This window comes from Rhea pennata, chromosome 18, assembly GCF_028389875.1.
Source record: "Rhea pennata isolate bPtePen1 chromosome 18, bPtePen1.pri, whole genome shotgun sequence".
Classification (NCBI taxonomy): Eukaryota; Metazoa; Chordata; class Aves; order Rheiformes; family Rheidae; genus Rhea; species Rhea pennata.
The window spans coordinates 5,012,486-5,034,389 of NC_084680.1; the positions used below are offsets into that span (position 1 = coordinate 5,012,486).

A 21,904-nucleotide genomic window follows, 5' to 3' on the forward strand; every position below is an offset into this window, starting at 1 on the left:
GCGCCGGGGGTCCAGCTGCTGAACTGCGCGGTTGCCGCTGCCTAACAGCAAGGTTCAAGCCCAGGGGCAGAGGCTGAGCCAGCGCAGCCGGAGCTCGGGATCCCTCACCGCCCCGGGGCCTCTGCAGCCGCTGGTCCCTTCCTCACCCATGCTGGGGCACACGCTGGAGCAAGCCCCCTCGGAGCAGGGACGGTGAAGGCACGAGGCGCGTCCCCGGCGCGCGAGACCGCCCAGCAAGCTGGAGCGCGCGGCGCCTTAGGGCGATCCAGCCAAAAGCGCCTTCTCCCTTTCCCAAGAAAGGCAGGGGCCCCGGGTTATTTAGCAGATCTTTTCCAACATAGGCAGATTTCTCTAAGATGATTATATATAACTCTAAGCCTAAGCAGCTTTTCCTAAGGGGTAGCTTAATACATGGGGGGAAAAAACAGATGGGAAAGTTGAATTCTGACCCTTTCTAAACATTCTTGGCTGGAGTCGGAGCCAGAGCAGGGCTGTGCTTTCGGGAGCCGCTGCGGCGGAGCGGCAGGTGCTTATCCTGCAGCGGCTCCTCGGAGCTCGGCTCCGGCTCCGGGCACAGCGTTGGTCTGGGCAGGACCACCTGGCCACGGGCTCGACCCCACATCAGAGCCACCGCAGCCATGCCGTGTCCTCCGGGCCATGCAGAAGGCAGAGATGCCGCCTGGTCGGCCCTGCAGTGGGTCGCTGATCCTCGGCACGGACCTGCCAGGGGCAACAGGACCCAGTCCGGCTGTGGGGACCCGTCCTCGCTCATGCGCCCAGCCCCACCGTTAAGGGCTGGGGCTGCGAAACCATAGCGTTTGTTGCAAGAAGCCACTATATCATTTCAGCGGGCTGGGTTCAAGCGTTTCCTTCGTAATACACTGCTGATAAAGCACTGCCCTGAGCCCGCCTTGCCTGGGGGCCGGTGCAGAGGCCCAAGCCCGGACCCTACCTTTGCAAGGCTCTGAAGCCACCCAGGCAACAGCATGATGTGCCAGAAATACCTAACACCAGAGAGCGATGTTAGACCTGTACATTTTTATTTGTTTGTTTTTTTCCCCAAACTGGGCACCCTGCCCACAATAAGGGCAAAGGGCTCCAGAGGCCCCACCGGGCACATTAGTGGGAACTGGGCACCAGCACAGGGAGCCACAACGCAGCAAGCGGGGTTGGTGCTGCTCCAACCTAACGCGCCGGTGCCACGGTGCCGTTTTTAAGGTAAGGGACGGTTTCAGTGTAACAAGACCAGCCAAGGAAAGGGGTATCCTGGGCACCCAGGCCTGGCTGAGGGTGCATCCAGGCTTAATATACCCTGTTTGAGGAGCAGCGGTCCTCCAGAGCCAAGGAGCAAGTGCCACGGTCCCTAAAGGACGCTCTGTTACCAAAATACAGATGCTTAAAAAGGCAGGTGAAAATTCCCACACTAATCACAAGCACAGACAGAAATAGAAACTCTAATTTGAAAAAAAAAAGAAAAGAAAGAAAACAAAACAAAACAATCTTTGATTGGATTCGAAACATTATCTTCAACCTCGCAAGAACAATGACAGGCAGAAACCTGTATTTTAAAAGGGAAAAAAGATCTCACAAAGAAAAATAGTCTGTAAAAGTCAAAAAAAAAACTCCACCAGAGATGATCTTTTCCCAGGAAACAGCCCATTTCTGTAACTCTTTCCATCTCAGATTGATAAGTCGGAAAAGTACAAAAAGAGATTTAACGGCACAGCTCCTGGCTGGAAGCAGGAGCTGGCACCTGGGAGACCCAAAGCCAGTAAATGCTGCAAGGGGCTTCCCAGCAGCACGTCTCTTGTTTTGCCCACTGCAGAGCTGGGGAGGAAAACTGGGGTGGGGGGGGAAATTATACATCAATAAATCGCTTCATTGTTACCAGGAGAGAATGGTTCCTCCTTTACCCTGAGCAGCGCTCATCACCGCCGCCGAAATTACCCGAGAAATTTCTACGTGCTCTCCTGCCCCCCAAAGACACCTTGGCCTCGTCCCGGAAAGGACGGCCGCAGCCAAGCAGGAAAATCACGTTTTTCTTGCCCGAGTATCGATGACACAGGAGGCTGGGTCTATCTCCACCCTGGCCGTTCGGAGGCCGGCACCCTCCCGTCGTCCTGCCACCCTCGCTGCCGCGGGGCTCACGGGTGGCAGCCGCCGCTGGAGCCCACCCGCCTGTCGCTGGTGGGCAGCCTCCGCCGGGACAGACGGTGCAGATGGCTTGCAGAGCACGGGAGGAGCAAGAGCAGGATGGTGGTTTGGAGTTTTGATGAGTTAATTACCAAATATTTTCTGCTCCAGGGTGGAAAATAGTCATTAGGTCACCCCACGCTGGCGCCTCTTAGCTGTCTGCAGAAAGGGCTGGCAGCCACGAGTGACGGCCCGTAATTAAAGCCGGGCAGCCCTGGCACTCCGATCAGCACCGCGCTCTTTGGGGGCAGCAGGACGAAGCCTTGCACTGAGATGGTAGGTTGCATCAAGGGTCTGGAAGCTCTCAGCCTCCCGCGGGTTCCTGCATGCACCTCTGCTCTGGCTGTCCTCGCTTTGGAGGGCAATTCCTCCTCTCCACCACCGAACTGTCCCCTCTGGGCCCGAAGCCCACCAGCTGAAGGATTCCACGTATCCTTTTCCAAGCAGGACACCCGCTACAGAGGCTCCCAATAAGGGTGCAAGAGAGGACCATCCTCTGCCCACCCAGCCGCTGCCTCTCCGAGTCGCAGCCCCTCTCCACTCCCTCTCCACCCTCCACCCCCGAGCTCCCCGGCGCATCACCCGTGTCACCTCACCGTTGTTGCAGTGCCGCACGCAGTCCTGGAAGACGGCCCGCCACTTCTCCTGCTCCTTCCCCGTCATCACGCAGAAGTAGTAGTGCCGGGCATAGGGGTGCCAGAGGATGAGAGGGAACTGGGTGGGACACTTCAGGATTGGTGTGTTCCCAGACTTGGGTGTCGTGCCTGGCGGGGGGAAAGGACACCTTGAAGAGCAGGACTGCGCTCTGGGGCGGGAAGAAGTTGCAGGATCTGTGGGATTTGTCCATCACAAGCCCTACGCTGTGGAAAACTGTGCTGCCAAGTTGGACACTGCTCGTATCATGCCAGGCTGGGGCTGGCTTACAGCCACCTGGCAGGGAGTGCTGGGGGTCAGCCAGCCCTGAGCACTGGGCAGCAGCAGGGTCACCAGGGGTGCCCATGTGAACCCATACACCTCCCTGCCTTCCCACTTGCTGTCCTCCTGGAGCTAGCACCTCCCTGACCTTTGGGAAATGGCATTCATTTGGCCTTGGCATTCATTTCAAAAGGCAGCTCCCTCAAGAGAAGACCTACAAGTGTATCTTGAAAATCTCTCCTCCCTTGGCCAAGTCGTGGCTCACATCACCTACTTCTGATCAAGGACCACCCTGAGAGGCTGCCCAGCAAAAGAGCAGTGCTGACAGCCCAAAACCAAAGGATGGCTTCATTCTTCCCATGAAAGTACAGCCACCGACCACAGGGAGAAGGGCTGAAAAGCCCCCTTGGCGCACATCGGAGCTGGCCAAGATGCCCGAGGGCTTCCCCTGGCTGCCACGTGGTAGACGGTGGAGGATTGGGCAGCTCTGTTCTCAACCCATCTGGCATCCCTGGATTTTATTAAAAGCAGAGTGTCCCGACGGATGCAGCCACAAGGAAAGGGCGTGCAGACATCTGGAAGGCTTAGCATCCTTATTAAAGGAAAAGCCAACAAACTCGAAGCAGATTTCCTGCTGGGGAGTTAACAAGGCTCTTCCTCAAATTGTCAAGGTCAAGAGCAGGCTCAGGGGAACAGGAGGATTTGTGCCTCAGTGTTTGCAGGACAAGGGGCCTTTCACTGTGATGGATCGGGAGGCACAACTTCTTGGGGCTACTGAAGACACAGAACATCCTGGCAAGAGGGACACGCAAGACCCCCTCATCTCCTCCCCAGAGCCGAGCTCTCCCATGCATCGTCCCATGGGGCAAAAGGAGTGCAAAAAGCCTAGCTCCTTCCAAAAAGTAAATGAGAAGCGAAATAGAAAAACCCATCACATAACCACGTTGCTGTTTCAGCACTCCTGGCCTGACCCAGCAGCGTTTTGCTGTGGTTCTGCCCGGACTCACACACAAGCTCCTGCTCTGGCTCCCAACATAGCCCCACTTACGGTGCAAGCCAGGCAGGGTCTGCACAAACGCTTTGCGGTGTCGCTGGGAGGTCACTGAACCGGCTGGGTTTTGGAGGAAACGTCTCACAGCGAACACAAAGGGCTCTCTGCCCTCCATAAGCTGTTTCAGCAGATTCCTGCCTGGCTCCCTTGGGGCTGCCCTGTCCTTACGGAAAGGCATTTACGCCTCTGTTAACACTGCCCAGGATCTGGTCGCACAGCACAGGAGGACCAGCGTACCCCCTCCTCCACCCCGAAAGCAAGGGTGGGTGTTTCAACAGGGCCAGCCACTTCCACTGCTCCTTTCTCCCCATCCTCTTAACTTCTTTTAGCAAGGAAAAATCAACGGAGAGACCAAGAGGAAAGAGCTCCCATGCTTGTCCCTTATGGATGCACAGCACGTGGGGCATGGGTAGAGCTGGCTGCGGGCCGGCACGGGAGCACAGAGGATCCTCAAGCTCCAGCACTCCTCCTTACCCTCCAGGAGATAGAAACTACCTACCAGGCAGGCTGCTGTTAACCAGCTCCAGGTACTGGTCAAGGGAGGTGAGGATCTTATAGCCAGCGCTGTTCACCAGCACACGGGGCTGTAGCACTCGTTCATAGGCCTGAGGGGAAAAAAAACAATGATCATTTTTGGGGAGGACAACTGAAAGCACAGCCATGTTGCCACAGCTATGCTAGGGTCCAGAGAGGTGGTCCCACGGCTTTGCGCCCTTGCCCAGGAAGGCAGAGCTTCATTCAGATGCCTGGAGAAAGCAGCCAAATCCCCATCTGTGCCAGGCACAGCACTTCAGCTCACTCGGGCTGGAGCGTGGGAAGAGCTAGGGGAGCACAAGAGCTGTTTGAACAGCCTTTGACGAGCACTCCTTGACAGAAGGAGATCTGCTTCATGAGGCACGTGAGAGCCTACATCAAAATCAGGCTGTCAGCAGGGTGTGGGTTCAAGGATGTGGCCTCGCTGAGCAGGCCCTCCATGAGCCCAGGCAGCAAGGCCACCCTGTGAGCCCTGCAAGGAGAGAGCGAGATGAAGGGGGAGTCCTCACCAGTTTGTTCTCGTACAGCACCAAGCCGTAGTTGTGCGGGACCACACAGAAGCGGTTCCTCCACTTCTTGTTCTCCTCAATGTACTGGAAGAGGTTGCCCGAGTAGATGACATGGTCCTCCAGAGGAACCTGCAAGGAGGGGGTGGCACAACATGAAGGGGTTGCAGGAGAAAGAGGAGGGGACCTGGGGAACACACAGGACTGTCCTGTTCAGTGCTGCAGTCCTGCACTGGAAGGTCACCAACACCCACTTTGTGCATCTCAGAGGGATGGAGGGCACAAAGCAAAGTGTAGGGGCACCAGAACTTGGCCACAGGAAGGCCTGGGTGTGTTTATGGTGGTCTGGTTCCTCTCAAGGAGGCCTGATGTATTCTAAGGCAGGACTGATCCACACTAGCTGTATGCTGAGGGTCCCTGAGCTCCTGACTGGATTAACTCCTATTATATCTCAAATTTAGGTGCCTAAATAGGTGCATCTGTGGCTCAAGATAACAGCATGCAGGATTGTTACAAGTACAGCCATAGAAAAACTCTCAGTAGCTGCTCACATGTCAGTAGTCAAGTCACATGCAGCATTTTCCGCTGTGAAAAGTGGTTAAACCTCCTTCCTTGGAGAAATCCAAAGCTCAGCTGGATGTGCCCCAAGCAACCTGATCTAACTTGGAGATTAGCCCTGCTTTGAGGGGGAGGTTGCACCAGAGACCTCCAGAAGTCCTTTCCAACATAAATTATGTTGTTATTTATGCTTGGGGAAGGAGGTAGCTTGCACATTACTGCTCTATAGTGACCATCAACCTGAAGGTACCACTGAGGTATGTGTCAGTAGCAAGCTGTAGAAAGCAATCAAATCTTGCCCTAGCATGCTACCTAGATAGGACAGGAAAGGGAGAAAACAAAAAAGCCACCTCGCAACAGACAATGCTTAAATGTTCAAGATTTCATGGCAGGCAAGTGACAAACAGGCTGAGGATATCCCGCATCCTTGATCACGCAGAGGCCATCATGGGCCAAGTAGCCTCTTGCTAACTTTCCAGCATTTTTTGGCCTGCACGCAGGCAGCCTTTATGCTGTCTCAAACACAGGCTCGCTGAATGAGCCAAGAATTCGTCCCAAGAATTTTTATGATCCCTAGAAAATAAACAAGGCCGAAGAGCTCTCATAGGGTCTGAGCAGTCGATGGCCAGCTCTCCTGGAATGCCCATCCACCACAAGGGAAGGGAACAGAGAGAACTTGGGCTCCCCACCATGCCACAACACTATGCCAAGAGGGAGCATGGTGCACCTAACACAAGCAGGAATCCTCATGCAGAAGAGGTTTTCTTCTCCTCTTTCCTTTCCAGACAAGCGTAAATGTTGTAGCTGCTGTCAGCTGCAAGCCCTACAGCTCAGAGGCAGGGCTGGCTCATACAGACAACCTAGGCACCTCATTTGCTTCTCCAAAACCTGGACCACTTCACTAACCAATGTATCCTTCTGTTTAGAGAGAGAGCTAAAAGAAATCTGGTTTAGTAAAAAAACATGCACAGCATCTTCCCATTCCCTCTCCCAAAGCACTTGCGAAGAATAAAGCCGACAGGTAGAAGAAAGGGTGAAGCAGATCCCACAGGAGGTAGTGAGCAATGAGCTAATGCCAAAGTCCTAATCCAAAGGCCATCAAGAGGGATAGAGATAGCGAAGGCTGTTAGGCACCATGAGAGACAAAGTAAAACAGGCCGTGGAGGTAGCCGTTGACATCTGACGCTGCAGGGGAAGTTAGCCCTCACAGCAGCCCTTCCTCTGGTGCCAGCCTCCAGGTTGTGCTGCCCTCAAACCGCAGGTGCCAGCCTGACCACAGGTAGAAACTGGCTGGGCACAGAAGAGCTCAGCACCTGCAATGGCAGAACTCATCCAGAGTCTCCAGACTACCAAGTCCGCCAGGAGGCCAAGCAGGGACCAGAGATTTGAGATAAATGCAAGTTATCTCACTGAGAGCTGGCTGGGCAGCTGTCCTCAGCAGGCACAGTATTGCAAGTAAGCGAGTCAAGAGTTTACATTGTGCAGAGCTGAGGATCAGCTGTAAAATGCCTTTAAAAAGCACAGATATTTGGTTTTGGAGTCTGCAAGCAGTCTGAGGGCAGCAGCTTTGCCCTCCTGTGGCTTCCAGCTAACCGGCTCAGTGCCACAGCCCAGCAGATTGCAGAGCTCACTCCTCACAGCAGCATCTTGCGCAGGAGATGTGGAGGTGGCTGCACAACTCCCTCTGCGCATCCCTCTTTTGCATACCCTGCTTGCAAGGAGGGGGCAGTTAGGTGCAATTACCCACCCTGAGAAAATATTTCAGGCATGAAGGTACACACCAAATTGCTAGGAAGGGAAGGGAGGCAGCCAGGTGAGCGTGCTGATGGAGGGCCTTGGACTGCCTGGATCAACCACACCACATCTGAGGACCTGGTGTGGGGGAGAGCCACCACCTCCACATCCTGTTTGATATCATTAAGTCAGCAGCAAGATCTAGGTCTAGATATATTTATTTTGGTACTTGGCCAGGAGAAGCAGAGAAGTTTGTTATGAAAAGAAAGGATGTTCTGTGATTATTTTCAGAGGCCCATGAAGATCTCAGAGCACTTTGCAAGTATGATGTCCTGCTCTGCCCCAAGAGCTGTCGCCACTTTGTGCCAGTTTGCAGAGGCAAGAGTCCAGTTCACCGGCTTGCCCAAAGCCACTACAAACAAGGCACTTGTCCAATTCCCAGCTTTGCACCTCGAAAGACCCAAATCCTACTACAAACACTGCAATGTGTGCTATCCACCACGATCATTCACAACCAAGCTAGATGCAAAAAGGGACACCTGGGCTGGCAAAGAGTAAAAAGCTCTGCTAGAAAGACTAAAGACAGGCACATTTATTCCTTACACTTTCTTATCACTGCTGCTTCTTGTTGACATTTCAGGAGCCCCTACCACGCTTTAGGCCTATGGCCAGCTGCACCTCTCATCCCAAAGTGGGTTTGTTGCTGAGCACAGAGTACCCATAGGGATGCCAGTTAGTCATTTCTTCCCCTGGTAAAGGAAAAGAACAAAAGCCAAACAAACAAACAAACCCCCCAAAGCCCATATCCACAATAGAGAACTTCTGCCCAAGGACAAACAGGGCACTATCCTTCATCTGTTTTACATCCATGACTTTTTCAGCAAATTAGGGGAGTGTAGAGTCAAGCTGAGATGAGACAATCTCCCCAGCTCCTTGGAATCCATGGTTGTGATACCCTACACGTCCGCAGGTCCTCTCCATCCCAGGACCTGCCCTGAGTCCCAGGGCAGCCCTCATATGAACTTAAAAGCTCATTCCCTCTTCTCTCCCCACCCCTTCCCTCCCAGCATCCACCTCCAGCACTGGTGCAGGCTCACCACACTAAGTCCACTGTGCCTCATTCTCCAGGGACACTGTGGCACTGGCAGGCTGCCCGGCCATGCACGGAACCAGCTCTGAGATGAATGGGCTCCGTTTGCTCCTCTGAGTGCTGGACAGGAAGAAGGGAGGCTCTGCTTCAACGGCACTTCCCGGAAAGGCTTGGCTGTCCCTCAGCGGTCAGAGCATCCTGGCAGAGCAGGCCAAGCCAGTGACAACCTTGCTGCACCAGCACAGCCGCTCAACCAAATCACACAAGTACAGGCAATGTTTATGGTGCCACTCATCCACCGGGCACTGAGTACAGGATAACTCATCACACTGGGACTGCCAAGAGGTCGATCCCAGGTCTGGTTGGGGTTGGCCAGAGTGGAGACAACTGAAGTCACGGCTGAGTCCTCCACCTTACCAACTGCAGGAGGAAGATGCTCAATCCCCCTGCATTAGAAACTTGCTGTTACTTGCACTCCTAAAAACATGGCCTCAACTTTGTCTTCACTACCTGGCAAATCACTCCTGCATTCCCAGGTCCAGCTAAAGACTTGGAGGATCCATAGCAGAGGAGGGGGGAGTAGATGAGACTTCTTGTGACAGCTTGGACATGGAATGTCCTATTTATATACTCTTGTTTTAAAGAGTTGCACCGTGTCCCTGACCTTGCTGACTTGCTTCCATTCCTCATACATTCCTGGACTGCTTGATGGAGTTTTTTACAGGACAAGTAACCTTTAGAAGAAGATACCTCCCTAGAGAAGGTTGAATTCATCTGCCAAATTGTGATGAACCCAATAAAAGTCTTGTTGTGGACACTGGGCTCCCTGTTCCTACTCAGGAACTTTTACCTCCACACCTTTATTTTGCTTGACACACCCAGGGCCCGGGCAGGCACAGACACACTGTCCGCTCTTGCAACACATCCACACCGGGTCAGAACAGGCCAGTACTCGTCACCGCAAGCTGCACTGCTCTGGCCTGTTGCATTGCTGAGGCTGGAGCTCCCTGGCCACATTTCAGAAGAACAGGGGCATGGGTTAGGTGGTCCCCTTCCTAAAAAACGTGGTGGATACACATCCATGCAGGTTGACCTGGAAGACAGCCACACCTAACATACAAAACTCAAGTCTGACCCCACTGATGCAATCTCTAGATTTCTCAAAAATACTGTAAACTCCAAACAAAGGCAGAAACTAACCCAAATTGATAATCACACTTGTTCCAGTCTGGTCTAAATGTATATCTATAAATCAACTCTGATCTGCCCAGGAGTGCAAGACCCACAATAGGGCTGCTGAGAACACATAGACAATTCAGCTGACCAGACAGCACATCTCGCCCTAGAGATGGGCCACAGATGTTGCAAAAAGGAAGACATAAGCAGGCACAAAGGGCAGTGTGGTGGCAGGGGAACGGCCATAACAAATTCTGGGGTACTCGACCTTCTAGATGAACACTCTGCTGGGCACCCCTGCACTCCCACAGCCATGTGTCCCTTACCCAGGAGAGGGTTCAGGGGAATTCAGTTGCATCCCTCCCTTTCCTTAGGCATGCAGAAGTCAGGAGAAGCCAATGTGCATGGTGAGTCAGTGGGAATGAGCACATGAACAAGGCTTGGAGAGGTGCCAGTCATTTTGCTATAATGCCATCTATCAGCAACAGCTTTCTCATTGCTGAGGGCAGGACTCCCGCGTACTCGATGCTGTAAGGTGTTGGCTTTCTGCCCCTTACAGGACTCACAGGACCTGCTCTAAGGTGAGTACGAGAACATGGTGGCTTGGGATCATTATTTCCACCCAGAAAATGCAGGTCCACCTGAAGCACTGGATTCTCTGCACCAGGTGCATACTGAGCTCCACAAAACTCAGAGACATGATAGCCTCAGTGATGGTAAAAAGTCCCTTGGCACTGCTGGTGTTCCCATCTGTAGCTGTAATGAAGGGAAACATAAGGGGAGAGACAGCAGGAGGGGTAAGGAAAGCTTCCTCCAAGGGCATCTGCGACATCCAGTGCAAGCCCTACTGTCCCTGGCTACATCTCCGCTTCTTCTCCTCTAGCACTTTCCTGCTTCAGAAGTCAGCTCACGTTCTGCTACAAAAGCCTCAGCAGCGCTTACCCTGATTTCTGATAGCTCAATTTGTGCAAGCTGTTCGCCACAAACTCGAAAACACTCCAGTCAGCCCCATTCCAGGGCAAAGTGCTAAGGACAGAGGGAAGCGGCAAGAAGAGAAGTTCCCAGCTGAGATCAGAAACTGCTCTCAGAGACTTTCAAAAGCCAGCAAACACAAGGCTGCTGCTGCAGGCTGGCCAACAACAGCTGTGGAGTATTCTTCTCAACACTGTGGCTTGAGGAGGCAGGAGGGCTCAGTACTGAGGGAAAGCTGAAGCTGCAATATGATGGGTTTGCAGCATCGTTCCCCAGGTGGACACTGCTAGTGAGACATGCTAGGGAAAACAGAAGTGCATCCAAGATCCCTGAGGAGTTAATAAGGAGGAATTTGCAGCCATCAGTCACTAGGGTGGGTGAAGAAGCCCTACTGCCCTGTAAAAAGAATAACAGGGCAGCAGTCATCTGGTATCAGACAAGAGACACGTTTTCACTTTGTTAAGGACAGCCTTGAATACATCAGCATCCTGCAGCCCCTGTCTACGCTCCTTCACCACTGGAAAAGCACCTGCCCATGCAGGCTCCTTCCAAGTATTTATGAACCCCTTATTTCCCTTCAGGTTTCCTTTATGAACTTAAATTTGTGCTGTTCACCGTGTAACTCTTGCACTGTTCCTATGTGCTTGGGCACTGCCTTCATACTCGCCCTCCATCATGTACTTCATTGCTTTTATGCAATGCCCTTCCAATTTTCAGGTTGTTGCAAAGCTCCCAGGAGAGCAACAGTAAACTGCAGTGTAGCAAGAGGAAGTGAGGAGGTGCCCGGTCTTGCCACTAGCTCAGCCTCGCAAGGAGGAACTGAGCACTACAATCCAGCGGCTTACACAATGCAACGCGATGCTTGGATCAGGAGCTCGTTTGTAATTTGAGGCTGCGTTTTATTTCCTGCTGGTAAAAAGCCGATCAGACGACACCAAGGGTAGAGTGGATGCTGTTTTCTAAGCACCGGTGAGAAATCAAAGCAAATCCTACCAGTTCTAATTATAGGCCCAGGACAAACGCTCTCCCTTTCCTCTGCTGATCAACGGCTTCCCATCACGCACAGCCTGAGATCCTGTTGCCGTGTCTCTGTCGAAGCTCGTGCTCCCTTCCCCTTCCAAGAGAGGAAGTGTGAACAGCCAGCAGTACGGCAGCTCCACTGCACCAGCACGGGAAAAAAAAACCCAAAGTAACTGCTAGCAAGAAACCACAGCACAGCCACAGTCCAGCACTCAAGCTCATCTCCTTTTGGTCCTGGCCAGGAGGCAGAAGAGGGGGGTTTGGTCCTCAGTAACGTATCTGCAAGCAGTAGACACCACTGGGGAGACATCTGAAGTCTTTCCCACTGCTTTTTGCACAAGAAACATAACTGCTTAAGACAGAAACTTCAAACAACCTTCTCTTTAGAGCCCCAGCTGCACCCAGAGGAGCAAAGAGGACAGCCCAGCACGCGCCCGCAGCCCCATGAGAGCCGACAGCCCCGCTCACGCTACTGCTCTCAGCGCTTTATTGAGCACAAGCAATTCCTAGGAACTTCTTATCAGCCAGGAGTGCCTTCAACAAGCCCCGTCATTACACACACAAATAAACTCTGGGCTACAGCCAGCCTCAGCCCCGGGTTGCTGCGTGTGCTCGTCGCACTGATTTGAAAAGAAAATCTCTCCTAGGGAGCCATGCGTGGAGCTCGGTGCTTTGGCAGCCAGCGGTCTCCAGCCTCCCTGTGATGGCCGTTCCCGGTGCGGAAGCACCCGCTGCGCTCGGCGCGCATGGGGATGGGGCTGCCAGCCAGCCGACGCGGCAGCCCAATGGGAGGAGGAGGAGCTGAGCCTTCGGCGCTGCGCAGGAGAGCGGCTCCAGGCTCGGAGGAGCCGTGCCCTTACCTTGCGGTGCAGCAGCTGCGACTGCGGCCCGCCGTTGCCTTCGATTTCATAGCGGACGCTGTTGAAGAGCGCTACTCCGTACTGCTCCTTGAAGCACCGGCAAAACTCATCCAGCACCTTCCCGGTCTTCTCTGCAAGGAGAGAGCAGAGCGGCGTTTAGGCAAGGGTGTCATAGTCCCCCTGGCACCAGACCTTCTCCCCCACCTTCCTGGTCACCACCAGCTAGTTCTGCTTCAGGCGTAGGATGGACAAAGCTGCCCCTTCTCCGCAGAAGGGGAAAATTCAATGCAGCGACAGCAGAGCCCGGAGCTTCGTTAGGAGAGAGCTCCAGGCACTGACCCGTACGAGCCCCCAGCAGTTTGCTGGGGCAGCAGTTGGGCGTCAGCGAGGAGCATGCAGAAAGGCTCTCCGGAAAAGCTGGAGGCTCTTCTGCAGGGGGGGGAGCTTGAGGCTGCCTTGGCTCCAGGGGTTACCCAAGTGCTTGGCTTTGGCTGAAGGTGAGACGGGTCTCACCTGCTACACCACCAGTGGCTGGGGCAGGGCACTCGGGGCCACCTGCAATCCCTGGGCAGCATCGCCCGGTGCCAGCACCCTGCCCCAAAAGCACCCGTTCCCTGCCGGGGTCCTCGCTCCTACCCAGGCAGGTCACTCGCCAACCCCTCTGCACCTCCTCCATTTGGTGCAAGCTGCTGGGAAGGGATGCTGGAGGATCTGGGCAGTCTTGAGCTCTGCTATCCCTATCTACACAGTGCCCACCCCTGTGAGTCCCACGCCAAGGCAGACCAGGCTGCCATAAACGGGGGGCGCGGGGTACCAGCCTGCCATGGGATAGCCTGATCCCTGATCCTATAATTGGACCCCTTCAACCACGAGCCCCCCAATGCCTTCCCGGCGCCCTCGGGCCCACGGGAGCGGGGCTCGGCACAGGGACTGCTCCTGCTGCCCTCTGCCCGCCGCCACCAGCCCGGGCACCAACCCAGCGTTAGCAGAGGCCTTTTTTGGCCTTTACCGCTAATGCCTCAGATTCCTCTGCGAGGCAGGAAATTCCTGACATTAAGCTTATTCCGGCAATACTACAAGGCCCGCACGGCGCTTCCTGCGCATTGTGCGGCTCCGCGGGCCCGCTCGAGGCTGGAGGAAGGACTTCCTCCGGCATCGCCCCCGGGAGCGGGGAGGCGGGGGGCAGCCGGCCGGAGTCGCCGTGCCCCGGAGCCGCTCCGAGCGAGCTTCCTCGCGGCGTCCCCGTGCCGCCCCCCGCGAGCAACCGGGCAGCCGCCGCCAGCTCCTACGCCGGCGTTTCCCTTTTTCCCCCTTTCCCAGCTCCAGCAAGCCGGCGTCTCCCACCTTCAGGTAAAGCGCAGAGGTGGGAGAGAGGAGAGCCCGCGGCACAGCCAGCTCAGCGGTGCCGGGTCTGGCGGTCACCCACCCCGCGTGGCACCGACCGCCGGCGCGGGGCCAGGAGAGGGGCTGGGGTGGGGGGGACATGGCAAAGCCCCCCGCAGAGGGGCCGGGGCGGCTCCGTCGGGAAGCCCCGCCGGCTTCTCCGGCCGCCTCGAGGAGAGCCGGGCCGGGCGGCGGAGCCGGAAAGCGCCTCTCGCGGGCTGCGCCGCAGGGGAAGGGGCAGAGTTTGGGCAGCTGCCGACCAGAGCCCACGGCGACGGCCGCCTTCGGAGCCGCTTACGCATCGCGCCCTTCGCTGAGCCGCCTGGATTTAAAGCTGAGAGCAGAGCTGACCAGCACCAGAAACGAGCTGTTCTGCCCCCAAACAGTTGCAGGATAAATCACTGCAGCCCCCATCCAAGCTCTCGTGTCAACTAAAAAAGTTGAAAGAAAAAAAAGAAAGAAAGAATATATCCACGCACACACACAGAGAAAAACATCAAGCAAAAATCCCTCCTTCTCTACAGTTTCCCACCAGAAAATTGCAGGAGCCCAGAGGCCACCCTGGGACCCAAGCTACAGCCAGGCAGCGTCCTCCGCACCTGGCGATTGAAGTGCCCCGCGCAGGACGGGCGCCCTGCCGCACGCCGGGGCCGCCTGGGTGTCCCACGGGGGGAAAAGCCCCTCGCAAAGCCTCTGTGGGCTTTAAAGGCTCGCAGAGAGATTGCCAGCAGCAAGGTTTCCAGAGGCTTTCTTTGGCACGCTGGACCTTTATTTTGAATTTCTCGCTCAACTTTGCCCCCGAGAGTGTGAAGGGGAAGGAATTCAAGTTGCCTGCGACTATTCCAACCCCGACTGTTTCCCAGAGATGGGGCGATAGGAGCGGCGGGAATGCTGCCTCAGCATCCTCACCGCGGCAGCCAGCGCGGTGCCGGGCGCGCCAAACCAGACAAAACACACGCACGCACGCGCGCGTGCAAGCAGGGCCCCGGCGCGGCGCTTGCGGCGGGAGCCAGCAAGGAGCGCAAGGGACCCGGCGTCAGGGAGCGCCGGCACGGAGGGGATGGCAGCAAGGGCACGGAGGAGGTGGTGCCGGGGCCGGAGAATCGCCAAGGTTTAAGAAATGCATTTTGCATGCCAAAGAATGAGAAGCCTGCTCCAACGAGCAGAGAAATTCCTCACCCTTATTTTGGCATTTTCTAGCGGAAAAAGATAGCCTGTTGTTACTCCATTTGCTTGTGTCCACTAGGTACTTCTATTGCAGCTTGCAGTCTGCAAAAATCTATTATTTTGGCTGGAGCTTTGGGCAGCAATGTTGACAGTTAAGATTTAGGAGGGCATTTTGAAGTTTAATTTCCTTTCAGTTCATGGGAAAAAAGAGCTCTAGTTCCCCAGCAGTCAAGACAGCTTAGTCACTCATTCTTCACTGATTAATGAGGGGGCCAATTAGGAGGTCTTAAGCAAATGGAAAAGCAGAAGTCAATTACTTGCAGATACTGAAACAAAAGATTTGCAGTCAAATATCCAAAACAACTAAATCTTCCCCAGCTCCAGCAGTTTAGCAGCCCAGAAAGCCACGTTACCCTTCTGGATATGTATGCCTGGTGGGCAGAAGGAAGCTGCCAAGGCCCGCAGATCCATGCCAGGAGCTCCACTTGAATCCCCTTTCGCAGCCTTGCTAGCACAGGGCTGGCAGCACCCTTCACCTATGCTCCACGCTGTCAGCAAACCCTGTCCGGTGCTGTCATCACCTACCTTGCAAGCTTCAGGTCCCTAAAACCCCAGCTCCTGGAGTAAACGATGCTATGGAGCCTTTGCTTTCATTCCAAAACGTCTGTGAAGGAAGGGGTGTGAATCACGATCCTTCGCTCATGAATAACGTCTCTTGGATTGCAAGCAAAGAATCAAACCTTCCCCTTCCCTCCTTTCACCCCCATCCCCTGCTTTTGCTTATGAGGAGAAAGACTTTAATGAGTGCGACTTAAAGACACTGACGGTCTGTAACATCGCCAGCAAGCCCCATCCACGGCGCAACAATCCCAGGACACATGACAATTCCTCCTCCCCCTCCTACCCCGACTTATTCCCCGGAGATCCATGAGCCACCTGCTCACAGCTCCAGCGCAGACGCTGCCCTTTGCCACGGCCACCAGCTGAGCCTGGTTTCCGGCCTCTATAGATATTCTCAGGGTTTTTTCTTGGGAAGTATCTTTGTCCACACACTTCCAGGGCTGCCAGGAAGAGGCACCTCTTCCAGCGAGCACAGCTTCAGGCAGGCAGCTGGGTTTTCACTCAGCGTCCAGCTCCCCACAGACATGAGGAGCCAGAAGCACTTCAGCGCTCATGCACTTGCCTCCTGCCATTTAGACCAGTTGATTCCAAGCTGTGAGGCAAGACAGGATGCACAGCTCAAGCTACTATGCGATGTCGGCCCCGTGCAGCATTTGCTTGGGTTTCTCCATAACTACACTCAAACAAGAAGCAAGGAGAAGTGCATGGGCACACACTAGAGAGGTCTGGAGGAGGTGAGCCAAAGCTACTGCTGGTTCAGCACTGGCACAAAGAGGTGACATAAGGAGAAACTAGACTTAGACAACTAACAATGCAATAGTCGGGGTTTGATCAAGAAAAGAAGTTGAGAAATCCATGCTTTACATCGCAGCAAATGCTCTGAAAGCCTTTCCTATGGGTTGGTCCAGACAGCTGGACTTTGCCTCTCAGAGACATGTGCACACAGCCCAATGGCTGCATCCCCCTTGTGTGGGGCTCAATGCATCAAGACTTGGCTAAGAGACCCTTTCTGGGCCAGCACCCCACAACAGGCGCCTCCCAGGTCCCTTCCCAGCACCCTTCCAATAGCTGCAGAAGTCAGAGACAACAACTGAACTTTGTGCAGAGGCAAGACACATGTAAGGTGCTCCCAAATACTTGGAAGGAGCCATCTCATCCTCTCTCCTGCCTTTAAGTGGCTGAACATAAACCCCCAAGTCATCACCTTGCAGTGCTGGGGATTGCCAGATGGGTCAGACAGCTGCCCTTTCCTTGCTTGGGCAACCAAGGCCACCCACAAGCTATCTTCCCTCTATCTGGCAGCTTTGGCTGTGCATCTGGCCAAGAGCTGAAAGAATTTTTGGAAAGCCAGAGGGTGCGTGGCAGTCCAGGAAGCTTATACTGGAGCCCACACAGGCGTCTCAGCTCCAGAAAGCTCACAGCGTGCTTTCCCCCAGGCCTCAAGCCAGCAGAGAGGAGCCCCAGCGTCAATCAGCATCCTACAGCAGTGTAAACCAGATCCTCGTCCCCTGAGAGCGGACAATGGCGAGACGAGAGGGCAGAGGTTTGGCCTCTGTGTTTCCCACTCATTCTCAGGTGCTGAGTCTTGTTCTGTCCCCCCTTCTTGACTCCCGATGAGGAACATACATCCCAGCTGTGACTAGGGCATGGAGGCATGCAGCTCAGCTTGCTTCCACCCCTCCAAGCAGCAAACACCCCTATCCGGGTGTGGGTGCAGACACCCACGGAAAAGAGTTTCAGCAAGTCGGGTGCATACAACAGCAGAGGGACTTTCCTTCACGGGGTGGCGACAGGTCCCTGGTCTCCTTTAGACTCCACTTTCCCACAGGTCCCAAACGCAGTCTTCGCTCTAGGACCCAAGGCTGAAGCATACACATGCATGGTGCTTACCAGGAGCAGCTCAGAGCTCCAGACCCGCAGAAAAGTCCGGACCTGCTTCCTAACGTACCAGCCACACATCCCTCCTTCACGCAGAAATCCCTGAGCACCACAGGCTTCCTCCACTGCTCCAAGCGCCTCAGACTGGTCCCCACTTGTACCAAACATTACCCAGCTCTGCAAGTCACCACCTATGGCCTGGTGCTCTGTGTTTTGCAACTGGCCCAATGCAGAAGCACCTCTCCTGTTGCAGCCCTGGGTTGTCTGGCTGAAACAGGCTCCAGCAAGCTGCTCCTGTTCCTTGATAGCAAGGCAGGACTGAAGTAAGTTGTCAGCAATAAGTAGTTTGTAGTTGGAGCTGGGTGTCAAACAGAACCCACCAACACCCCTGTTTCTGCCAGGGTTGAGATTCCTGCTGAGCCTCCCAACAGCACTTTAATCAGAGACTTCATCTGATCCTCTACCTCTGGGTCTCCCCTCCTTTGCTACAGAAGCATCCTGATGACTAAGATTCACGTGGCATTTCACAGGCTGCAATAAATGGGCTCTACAGCAAGCTAGCTTTCACATGAAGGGGAGAGAAAGGGCTCTGTGTTTTGCAGGGGTGGGACAGACATGCCAAGAGCAGGCTGGACCCAATGGCAGGACTGGCTTTTGGAAGCAAGGAGGAACAAGTTCAGGTTGTACCTTCCTGTGTCCACCCTGCCTTTGCAATGGGAGGGTCCCTAAAGCACCCGGTTGGTTCCTATCTTGCCGCACCTGTCCTGCACCCCCAACGATGCTCCAGTCAGTGCTGAAAGGCCACCAGGGCCAGGAGGACGCTGCCACTCCCAGAGCCAGCACTGCCACAAACTCACAGGAACGCCAAGGTCAGCAGCTCACGAGAGAGAATAACGAGCACAATTTGCTCTCTCCGGCTGACACGCTACTCCCTTGGGGACACCCTAGAAGAGCAATGAAGAACAAGCAGGCAATGCAGGTTTGTTTTTTTCCCTGAGTCCTGCAGAAGCTGGATCATAACTGAGGACTGCAAAGCCCGCTGGGCGAGAGGCCTCTTTGAGGTAAAACAAGCCGAGAGAGGTAGTTTCTGCCCATCCCTTGTACCAGTTACGCAACAGCAGCGGAACACAACTACCAGAAACCATGGCCAAGCTCCAAACAGTGACAGCAGAACAGACAGGGGCTTCTGGTTACCTGGGAAGGGAATAAACCTTTCTGAAGGGCCTGGACACTGGCTATGTGGGTACCACCGCCCAAGGTTTATGCACTCCTGTTCTTGCCTACTTGAGATAGCTCAAGGTCTGCCCAGAGCAGCACCACATCAGGAGGTAGTTCGCACCAGCCCTCCCTGCTCCAGGTCTAGCCAGAGGCCTTACTGTAAAGAAGCAGCATCGGCTCCAGCGGTGGCAGCCCACTCCCAGGAAGTCCTGACTCAAGGGCACCATCCTGGCTACCAGCACCAGCTGGATCTCCACTGCTTTGAGACTCACAGTTCTTGCAGTTGTGCCCAATACGGGAAACTTGCTTGTCTGGGACTGCAGTGGCAATGAGACCCAGAGCTCTTGGTTTGCTCTTACATCGCAGCACTTTCTCCAGAAAAGACCATCCTGGTAGCAACTGAGCTTGCAGAAAGCCCTGCCAGCAGGAGTACATGGACAGAGCCCATTTTCTTCATTACCCTTGAAATCACATGAAAATGAGAGTGACGCTTTAAATAGCCAAGGCCATGGCTGGCAGAGTCAGCGGGTTTGGTAGCGGGGTGCTCAGATCCTGCACAGTCACTACTATGCCACACCAGGTGGCTGTACTCGGCAACCAGGATGGCTCCTGGGATAATGACGCATCCCAGGACATTTCCACGTGGACACTTGGGAAAGGGCAGCAGGCCAGCGGCCTCCTCCTGCCTGAGGCCTTACCAGAGCAGAAGAGCAGCCAGATATTAACAGGATTGTTAAAGAAGACAAATCTGCATGAGCACAGCCATGCCAAGGAAAAATCAAGGTTGGGATCCCCCAGCTCCACTTCTTCTCCAACTATACGGAGGAAAAGAAGGTGATGAGGAGTAGTCAGCATGGATTCTCCAAGGGGAAATCATGCTTAACCAATCTGATAGCCTTCTGTGATGGAGTGACTGGCTGGGTAGATGAGAAGAGCAGTGGATGTTGTGTACCTTGACTTCAGCAAGGCTTTCAACACTGTCTCCCATAACATCCTCCTAGGCAAGCTCAGCAAGTGTGGACAGTGAGGTGGATTGAGAACTGGCTGAACAGCAGAGCTCAGAGGGTTGGCATCAGTGGCAGAGTCTAGTTGGAGGTCTGTGGCTAGTGGTGTCCCCCAGGGCTCAGTACTGGGTCCTATCCTGTTCAACTCCTTCATCAATGACTTGGATGAGGGGACAGAGTGCCTCCTCAGCAAGTTTGCTGATGATACCAAGCTGGGAGGCATGACTGATACACCAGAGGGCTGTGCTGCCCTTCAGAGAGACCTGGACAGGCTGGAGAGCTGGGCAGAGAGGAACCTCCTGAAGTTCAACAAGAGCAAGTGCAGGGTCCTGCACCTAGGGAGGAATAACTCCATACACCAGTACAGGCTGGGGGCTGACCTGCTGGAAAGCAGCTCTGTGGAGGACCTGGGAGTGCTGGTGGACAAGAAGTTCAGCATGAGCCAACAATGTACTGTTGTAGCCAAGAAGGCCAATGGTCTCCTGGGGTGCATCAGGAAGACTGTTGCCAGCAGGTCGAGGGAGGTGATCCTGCCCCTCTACTGCCCTGGTGAGGCCTCATCTCAAGTACTGTGTCTAGTTCTGGGCTCCCCAGTATGAGAGAGATGTGGAGCTACTGGAGAGAGTCCAGAGTAGGACTGCAAAGATGATCAGAGAGCTGGAGCATCTGCCCTGTGAGGAACAGCTGCGAGAGCTGGGCCTCTTTAGCCTGGGGAAGAGAAGACTGAGGGGGTGAGGGGGGAATCTTATCAATGTCTGTAAGTATCTGAAGGGAGAGTGTCAAGGGAATGGGGCCAGACTCTTTTCAATAGTCGCATGCAACAGGAAAAGAGGCAACAGGAAGTTCCACATGAATATGAAGAGGAATTTCTTTATTAGGAGAGTGACAGAGCACTGGATCAGGTTGCCCAGAGAGGTTGTGGAGTCTCCTTCTCTGGAGATATTCAAAGCCTGCCTGGATGCAACCCTGTCTAACATGCTGTAGGTGACCCTGCTTGAGCAGGGAGGTTGGACCAGATGATCTCCAGTGGTCCCTTCCAGGCTTCCCAATTCTGTGATTTTTCCAGGTTTGGTGAGGCAGGACTTCTTCACTCCCTGGAGAAGGACCTATCACTTGTGTCTTGGGGTTGGGTGGCTGGGAATTTGCAAATGGCCATATTCACATACAGCCAAGAAGGGCCAGGACAGCAGTAGCAACTGCTTCCCCTGAGCTGTCCCCACTTGGCAGCCACGTCAGGAAGGTTTCCTGGCTCTGCACTGCAGAGCCATGCTCCCAGGGAGGCTGCCAGCTCGAGGGAGGATGGGACAAACGGCCCCGGTCCCACACCCTCAGTGCCGGGAAGAGCATCGCTTCCCCATCATGCGGGTCCCACTGCCTCAGGCTCATACCAAGGTCAGGAGGACACTGGATGCAGCCGGATCCACATCGCTGCTACATTGTACAACGCGCACCAGGAAAGGCCTCCGGCTGCAGTGATGCTGCCGCCCTTCCCAGCCGTGCACGTGCACTCCCGGAGGACGCGGCCCTGGGTGAGAAGCAGAATGAAGAGCTTGCCCGGCTCAACCTCCTCCGAGCGTGCTCCTGCGAACGGCCTGGCTGGAGGGTGGGCTCCGCCTGGGAGCCTCGACAGAGCCGCTCTCCCGATGAAAAGGTGAGCTGAGGCTGTAAATTATAACCCTTTCAAACAGGTTAGGGGAACGAGACACCAAAGCCCAGAAAGCCACACCAAGGCCCACCTATGCCCAAACCCTCACGGCTCCTGCTGCTCGGCCCAGGGATCGGCAAGCGAAGCCAGCTCCAGGTGCGGCCAGCAGCAGAGAGACTCCTGCAGCATAGATGCTTATTTTCACCCCATGATCTTTAACTCTTTTATCACCTGGGCATCTCCTCCCCATCATATCCCCCCAAAGACACCCCAAAACTGAGTTTGGAGATGTCCTTTCCCCTTTCCTGACTCAGTAGGAGCTCAAGTGGGCAGGAAAGGGTTAATGTTTAAGAGAAACAGAGAAATATGGTAAGGTTTA

At 54.6% G+C, this 21,904-nt stretch overlaps 1 protein-coding gene across 1 annotated transcript in view; it reads right to left on the reverse strand.

Moving 5' to 3' along the window:
- The window catches only part of NIBAN2 (niban apoptosis regulator 2), a 47,000-nt gene that overhangs the window by 10,252 nt on the left and 14,844 nt on the right, over nt 1-21,904 (reverse strand). Inside the window, exons 2-5 of the mRNA XM_062590745.1 lie at nt 12,610-12,740; nt 5,203-5,331; nt 4,659-4,764; nt 2,790-2,957 (exon numbers count right to left, since the gene is read on the reverse strand). Of these exons, the coding sequence (XP_062446729.1) occupies nt 2,790-2,957; nt 4,659-4,764; nt 5,203-5,331; nt 12,610-12,740 (534 nt within the window). The remainder of the gene's footprint in view (nt 1-2,789; nt 2,958-4,658; nt 4,765-5,202; nt 5,332-12,609; nt 12,741-21,904) is intronic.